At 41.3% G+C, this 8224-nt stretch overlaps 1 protein-coding gene across 1 annotated transcript; it reads right to left on the bottom strand.

Moving 5' to 3' along the window:
• Positions 1–5903: 5903 nt before the first annotated feature.
• LOC101605443 (cyclin-G1-like) lies at positions 5904–6798 on the bottom strand. Its single transcript, XM_045146144.1, has one exon. The coding sequence runs from the start codon at positions 6796–6798 to the stop codon at positions 5914–5916; it is 885 nt and encodes a 294-aa protein (XP_045002079.1). The 3' UTR covers positions 5904–5913.
• Between the last annotated feature and the right edge of the window lie 1426 nt (positions 6799–8224).

The following is an 8224-nucleotide window of genomic DNA, read 5'->3' as shown; positions in this document are numbered from 1 at the left end:
GATTTTATGTCATTAATACCAATAACACACTTGGAAATGATTTTATTAGGAGTTACTAAGGCAAATTTTGTTGCTATTTTGAGTTAGGCTGGCCTAGAAGTCAGGGCAGTTGCCTCCTCCTTTTAAGTAACAGGTCATTACAATCTTTTTTTTTTTTTTAATTTTAAAATACCTGAAAAATTAAAAGTAAGAACTTCAGAGGGAATTTTGTTGTTTTCAATAATCCTCTATGTAAATTGAAGTTGACCTAGAACATAAACTCAGTAAATATATTTATGATAGCTTGTAACAAAGTATGATAATCTTTATGTAAAACTTCAGTTCACCATAGGCTTTAGTTAAACATGACCTTTTTTTCTTCTTGCCCCTTTTTGGTGGGGCTTGCATACACCTTAGATCAGCCCTACCTGGCTTCAGTCCTGTCCTACTCCCCGGCTCTCATCCAAGGGTCTGGATTAGTACATGTAAGGTAATGGCCAAGGCTGGCTGAGACAACTGCCAGAGTCCAAGGACTCTGGCTACCTGAAGGGGAAGAAGGGAGGGGGGTCCCTGGGACCATTAGGAAAAAAAGGGGCCCTCCAGGACCACCAGAAGGCTGTTGAAGAAGGCAGCCTGCTGGGAAAACAGGGGGCCTCCATGACCGTAAGATACTGTTGAAGGGGGGGGCTCTCTGGGGGGCTGCTGGGAAAAGAAGGGGCCTCCAGGACTGCCAGGAGGCCACTGGGAAAAGAGGGGTTGCTTGTGGGCCATTGGGAGAGGATGCAGAGACATGGCACCTGCACTGACCGAGGCACCATTGTCTGTCTGCCATCTGACTCTGACTTGAGTCACTTTGGAGCATTTGCAAAGCCAGCTTGTAGTTTCACTGCTTAAAGGGAGTGAGGGGAAATTTACTTTCTGAACTTTTTGTGTCTGAGCCAGATAAGCTATAAGGATCCATATGTATAGGCCAGGTGGATGCTCAGAAATCCAGAGGATGCACTGGAGAACTTTTATCCAAAAGGAGCCAGCCTCCCTCTGGGATAGCTTAATTTCCTTCACTTTCAGAAGAGCTCTTATTCCATGAATCTGAGATTTCTTTTGGTGGGAGGCAATGTTACTCATGACAGAGAAAGTTTAGAAACACCAAGACCAGAGGGCAATGTTCCCAAGGGCTGATTAGCATATGGGGTATTCCCCAAAGATCCAGGCATGAGCCTGTCCACAAGTTTAAGAGGCTGGTGACTTGCCCTACAGGCTTTGAAGAGGTCAATGTGTTACTATTTTATTTGTGTTTGAGAGAAATAGACAGAGGGATTTTGCTAACACCCAATGGGCTGTTAGGTTATAGGCAGAGAACATACCAAAGAGTGGCCTCGGACAAGAGACATCAGTTGCCAGTTCATCATGTCTGGTCCAGTGCGATGGTGCAAACCACAAATAAAGGAGCGAAAAGAGATACCTGCCAGCCCTCAAAAACATGGAGGCAAGGCTGCATGGGCCAATGTCTCTCAGTCCCTCTGGGAGAGTACTCACCTACCCTGTCCATCTCATAAGGTCCCTGTTCAGGCACCAGCTGTGGGTTTCTGGATTTTTGCTCCAGGGACCAGCCACAATCCCCCCCACCCCCCACCCCCAGCCTGCCAAAGCATCCAGGCAACCAGGGTGGGTGAGCACATGATGAGAGAAACACTCTTGGGAGAAAGTTGAACAGCTCTCTCCATTTATTGTCAGTGAAATGGGTTTATAAGCATCTGAGGGTGGAGAGGAGGACCCTAAGGGGATTGGACATACCAAGTTCATTTCTGATGCTTAATTAGCATTTGGGGACATTCATTCTAGCACATAGGTAATTGCAGGGGAGGGTCAGGTGATCTAGGGTCTCAGGGGGATGGCTGTGTGAAGGCTGATAAGGAGTTTCCTAGGCAACTGGCCAAAGGTTACAGGGCTATGGGCAGAGCTTAAGTTTAGGTATGTTGGCCTTTGATAGGTAGTGGCCTCCTGTACCCTGGGGGTCACTGGCCATGCCTGGAAGTTCAGGCCCCTCTCCTAAAGGCTCCAGCCTGTGCCTGGCAGTGCCCAACACAATGCTTTACAAATATTGTCCACCATCCTATTGGTTAACTCTTCATTCTCTTTATTGGTTTATTGGTATGATATCCTATGTTTCTACTTTTGCTTTGGGAACCTTTACTTTTGGTGTCATATCCAAAAATCATTGCTACCCAATGTCAAGGAACTTTTTCATATGATTTCTTTTAACAGTGTCACCATTTCTGATCTTATGTTTAAGCAGTGTATTTGCTTCAAGTTTGTTTTTAGGTATGGTCTGACCTCATTCTTCCATGAGTGAGATCTAGTTTTCTCAACATAACTTAGAAATGAGAATTTCTTTTCACCATAGCCAGATGTGTTGCCATTGTTTTTGCTGCCTTCTCCAAAGAGTCCTTGAATATAAATGCAGAGCTTGGTTTTTGGTCTCTTCACACAGTTCAGTTGGTTTGTATGTGTGTTATCATGACAATTGCATGGTGTACTTATTATTGATGTTTGGTAGTACATTTTGAAACTAGGTGCACAATAGATCAAGCCATTCTTCTTCCATGAGAATTCTTAGGTTATTCAAATGATTTTTGATGGTAAACTTTTTTCTATTTATGTGAAAAATGCCATTGGAATTCTGATAAAAGATTTCTTTAAATCAATGTGTTGCTTTGGTTGATAGGGATATTTATTCATTTACTCAATTTTGTGACCATTGACTATCTTGTCATTTCTTTGTTTTACCAAGTCCTGGGTTTCTGGCATGGAACAATTTGGATGAATTCATTTCATGTTCACTTATTTGTAACACTTCTTATCCCTTATAGCTTTATTTCTTCTGGACTGTGTTGAACCCAGAAACAGAGCCCAAGCCCACAGATTTTCCTCTCCACCTTGCAGGGTTTCTGTGAGTAGATGTCTGGCTGAGCTTCAAGAATCCTGCCAGAGTGCTGCATCTTCTTGTAGGGCCACAGAAAGCAACTTTCCCATCCTAGCAACATTGTACCCATCTTGTTTTTGCTTTCCTCTCAGCAAATCACTTCCTGTTCCTGTCTGAGAGATCATGTTTTCCAAACTTCTGAACTTTCATTTAGTAACTCTCCCAGTAATGTTTTATGTTTATGTTTTATCATATGGAGGAAGACTTGAGAAATACAGGGATACTTTTGTCAGCATGCTTAGGTTTCTGTGAACTTCCATTTTCTATTGGAAATGAATTAAAAGAAGATCATTTTAATACATTAATAATCATTAATACATTAATAATCATCCTAAATATCTATGTTGCATAAATACTTTCTAATTTATTTTTTTCCTCAGAGTTATTCAAGTTTCCGAAACAGAGGTTCATATACATGTATTTCAGACTACAGACATTTGAATGATAACTCCTGAGAATGAATTCTTCATACATTTCAGGATGTACTTTCAAGGGTATTATGATACCAAGTATTCTAAGGTTGTATATTATAATCACCTACTTAAATATTTAAGTAATCATTTTCTCATAAGTACCTAATTTTTACTTTCAAAGATAGTTGGCGTGAATTAGCAGCAATTAAAAGGGACTCAAATCATAATCAAAGCAATTATTATGTTTTATGGCATCTCTGCACCACTCTCCCCTAGCCAGGCATGAGAGATTGAGCTCTGTCTCTGGAACAGAGAATGCCTGTTCAGCCGAGGCTCCAGCCTATGTTCCCTCCTAGGTCAACTTGGAGCCTCAGTAATGACTCAGCCCCAGCCCAAAAACATCACCAGAGACTCAATGTCACCAGCAAAGAAGGGGCCTGCCAAATATTTGGCAGCTCTTTGCCACAGCTCCCAAAACTTCTTCATCTTTTCTTTCTTTGTTTTTATTTTCTTTTCTTTTTTCTTTCTTTCTTTCTTTTTTTTTTCTTTTGCATTCCATTCATTTATTGAAAGGTATACCCCCTGGTACCAAACAAAAATGTAGTAGGTTAGGTTACCTCTCCCAACTCAAAAATTAACACTGAGGTTTCCAAATATTGAAGTATATCAGCCTTTTGGGAAACTGAATAGTTATAAGATATGGTTTACAAAAGCTAATAAATTAAATACACTGGTTCTTTGGTTTATTTTTCACCACTCATTTTTCCATAGAATTATGTCAAAACTAGTTACAGCCATTCTGGATGAACTCAGGTTGTCCCTTACACTGGGTACTCTTTATGACACTTGAACACCACAGATCTCCTCACATTCACTGACCAACATGGAGAATCCTGAATGCTAACTACCTCAGAGATCTCATGCTTTTCTTAAAACACCCTAAGGAATTTCTACAAGCATATTCTGTTCCTTTTAAAACAAAATTTTACATTAGAAGCAATGGTAGCTTTATAAAATCAATTTGTAATAAAACTTCTGGAGTGCTTTATCTGGCCTGATTTACTTTCCTGGGGTAAAGCAAGTTTTCAAAATGGTAACTCATTCTGAGCTATCAATATAGTAGAAACAAATGATCTCAAATGTGACTAGATTGAAAGAGTAGATTCTGTATAAAAAGGTTTTTTTTTTTAATCATGGATACAAAATCACCTGTTTTTCAGAAGAAATATTCATGGATATGCCAAACTTGTGAAGTCTATATTTTTTTGCTTTGTATAAAATTCTTCAAGTTTAAAGGAATACCTCATGTCAGAATTATCCACTGTTTGCATTATAGGTGCTAAGAAATATTAACTGCCCAGAGTATTAGCCCTTACACTGCCTTAAAGTGCATTTATGAAACGTTTGTTTTGATGTAAACCTCATGATTTAAATTTCATTAACCATTTTCAATACCAACTAAACATACTGATCCAATACAGAATGCTAGATCAGTGTTAGAAACTAAGATTCACAGTTTACCTCCTCAGGCTTATTACTATTACTTCACATTTATGTCTTTAGCTTTGATTTAAATGCATCACAGGTGAATTCAAATCTCAATAATTCTATGGAGCACTGAACTGGGCAGTTGTCCCAAGCTGAGAACACCACGCCAGTCTAGTTGTGACATTCTGAGTTCTCACTGCTTCAATCCACTCCAACAGGGAATCCTGAGCCTGGGTTCATGGAGAAAGGTGTCAGAGTTGAAATTTTTTGTTGCTGCAATGATACTATCCAAAAACAACAGAAAAACAACTTAATCAAAGTCTGCCTACATATCACCAGCAATCATGTGTAGATGTGTTAAATGTTAACATTAAGTTTTGAATACAAACAGAGAAACCATCACTATGAATTAAGAAATTTAGATGGCAAGAATATGTAGTTTATATCAGTAACTAAGTTTACATTTTTAGACATATTACTTTCTAGTATTTGAAGCACTATAGCTAGATATGCTATGTTAACAAGAGTGTTGAGACACCATAGTGATGTCCAGAACACCGATGTAGAGATCACCTGGCCAGCATTACTTGTTAATTACATCACCCAAGTTCATCATGCCTTTGCTCATCAGCTGACATGCTCAGCTTTTTTCATATGCGGGTGGAGCTTTTGCTCCTGTTATCCTACTTGGCCTGTGTAACTAAATGTGCAACAGTGAGCAACATGGTGAGATGGTAGTCAAGTTGAAAAAACTACTATTTTAGTACTATTTTTTTTAAAAAAATCAGGCTTGGAGAATGCTGGTTTTAAAGCTGAAAATTTAACATTTTTGGGAGTTGGGAAATTCCTTTCTCCTAAGAGTATTGTGTCTTGTACATGGTAAACACCTTCATATAACAGTTGACTAGATCAGTGAAATCATTTTTCCCTTTTCTACTTCAACTTCATATCATTTATTTTGAAGACACTATTTCAATTCTTCAGCTGAGAAAGAAAATTATCACACTGGAAAGTTTCCCCTCATCAGAGAGTAACTACCGAATTTGGAAACTAAGAAATGGTTTCCGGAATCGTTGGCAGGTGGGTCACCCTGTGGTAGCTGCGTTTCAGCTGTCCTGCGGTGTGCCCAGAAACCATCCATTTCAACTTCTGAACGTCAGGTTTGGAACACTTGCTGGATGAATATTCAGCTAGACACTTGGATACAAGCTCTTGCCAGAAGGTCAAATCTCGGCCATTTACCTTGGAATGCTTCTGAAGACTTTCTACTTCTTCTGTTAACATTGCGCACTTCAGTGTTTGGATCTCCAGTGCAATGATAGACAAAGCCAACACAGAAGGCTTTGCTTTAGAAAATATGATCCTGCAGTGACACGCCTTGAGTTGAGCTTCCAGTCTCTCAAAATTAAGACTGTTTCTCCTCTCATATGGAAAGTTCTCTTGTATGAGTGAATAATAGAGCTGCAGGAATTGAAAGGCAGTTGTAGCTTTGACTTTCCAACACACCTTCTCCAATATAATCTTGTCCATTCTCATCAAGTCTGAAACCGTGAACCGATACTGACTTATCCGGATCAAATCAGTTGCCAATGGGACGTTGCTTTCCTCTCCTGTCAGTTTTACTGCTAAATAAAAACAGCTCAGTCCAACACACCCGAGATGCTTCTGCTGTACCTTCATTTTAGACAGGAATCTCTCCAGTAAATTCACAGCTAAAGAAAATGTCTCAGTGTCAAAACCAAAGAACTGAGTTAGACTAAGCAGGTCTTTCACTTCAAAGTCCCTCAGTCTCGCAGTCATCCTGAGGCCATTATCGTGGGCAGACTCAATCAGTTTCAAGCTGCAGACCTTTGGCTGATATCTGGACTCCTGTTCCAACAGGGTATTCAGCTGGTGTAGCAGTTTCTGAGAGTTGGTCATCAGTACTTCTATCATCTTGAGTGACAGTTCCTGCTCCGCAGCGGTGACCACCCTCCCCGGACCTGCTCTCACCTCGCCCCTTGACACCAATCTGAGAGGATTTGGGGTCTCTGGGGGCTCACGGGCAAGCGTGGCGGGGCCCGGGGAGGGGTGGCGGGTCGGGGGATGCAGGGCTCCGCAGCACCGCCCAACGCGCTCGGCCCGTCTCGCAGTCTGGTCTTTTCTTCATTCTTTTCTTATCAGCAAGATGAAATTCAGTAGATTTAGAATTCTACAGTACCCTCTGCTCTAGATGTCCTACAATGTGGTTCTCACTTTGAATGCAGAATGCAATAAATTGAATGTTATGGTGCTTTATAAACTTAAAGGATCTGCATTTTAAAGAGAGCTTAGTCCATCCAGAAAGTCCAAAGTTGCTTGTCTGTTTCTGTGTTTGTTTAATCTCTCTTTCGGGGTTTACTAAAGGAGAGAAAGGATTGTGCGGTCCAGCATTGAAAGTGACACCCCTTCCTGGAATTTTTGAGAACAAAGATAGACACTATAGGCTAGTAAGGAACTGATCTTCCCACATGCCTACATTGAAATTCTAGCATTAGAACCAATTACACTGCGATATGTTTGCTTGCCTTTGCAGTCCGAGCCATGAACATAGCTTCTTCTATACTCCCACAGCTAGAGTGGCCTAATGTCCCACATGAGCATCACTACACCTCCAAAGCTAGACTGACCTATTGTCCCACTGAACATCTCTACACCTCCATAGCTAGAGGGCCTAATATCCCACCTGGGCATCTCTACACCTGGACAGCTAGAGTGGCCTAATGTTCCACCTGAGCATCTATACACCTTGACAGCTAGAGTGGCCTAATGTCCGACCTGAGCATTCTCTACACTTCCACAGGTAGAGAGCCTATTGTCCCACCTCAGCATCTGTATAACTCCACAGCTAGAATGGCCTATTGTCCCACCTGGACAACTCTACACCTGCACAGATAGAGTGAACTAAAGCCCTACCAGAGCATCTCTACACCCCAACAGCTAGACTGGTATAATATCCCACCTGAGCATCTCTACACCTCCACAGCTAGAGTGGCCTAATATCCCACATGAGCATCTCTACACCTCCACAGCTAGAGTGGCCTATTGTCCCAACTGAGCATCTCAATGCCTACACAGCTAGAGTGGGCTAATGTCTCACCTGAGCATCTCTGCACCTACACAACTATAGTAACCTAATATATCACCTGAGCATCTCTACACATCCACAGCTAGAATGGTCTATTGTCTCCCCTGAGCATTTCTACACCTCCACAGCCAGAGTGACCTAATATCCCACCTTAACATCCCTACACCTCCATAGGTAGAGTAGCCTATTGTCCCACCTGAGCATCTCTACACCTCTACAGGGAGAGTGACCTATTGTTCCTCCTGAGCTTCTCTA

The sequence above is a fragment of the Jaculus jaculus genome, chromosome 3 (genome assembly GCF_020740685.1).
Source record: "Jaculus jaculus isolate mJacJac1 chromosome 3, mJacJac1.mat.Y.cur, whole genome shotgun sequence".
Lineage (NCBI taxonomy): Eukaryota > Metazoa > Chordata > Mammalia > Rodentia > Dipodidae > Jaculus > Jaculus jaculus.
Note: the sequence above shows the minus strand (reverse complement) of the source record. Positions and strands in the feature narration are given on the sequence as shown.

Bases quoted from the DNA above. Each gene is read 5' to 3' on its own strand.
- LOC101605443 (XM_045146144.1), bottom strand. From the start codon at position 6,798: ATGATAGAAGTACTGATGACCAACTCTCAGAAACTGCTACACCAGCTG.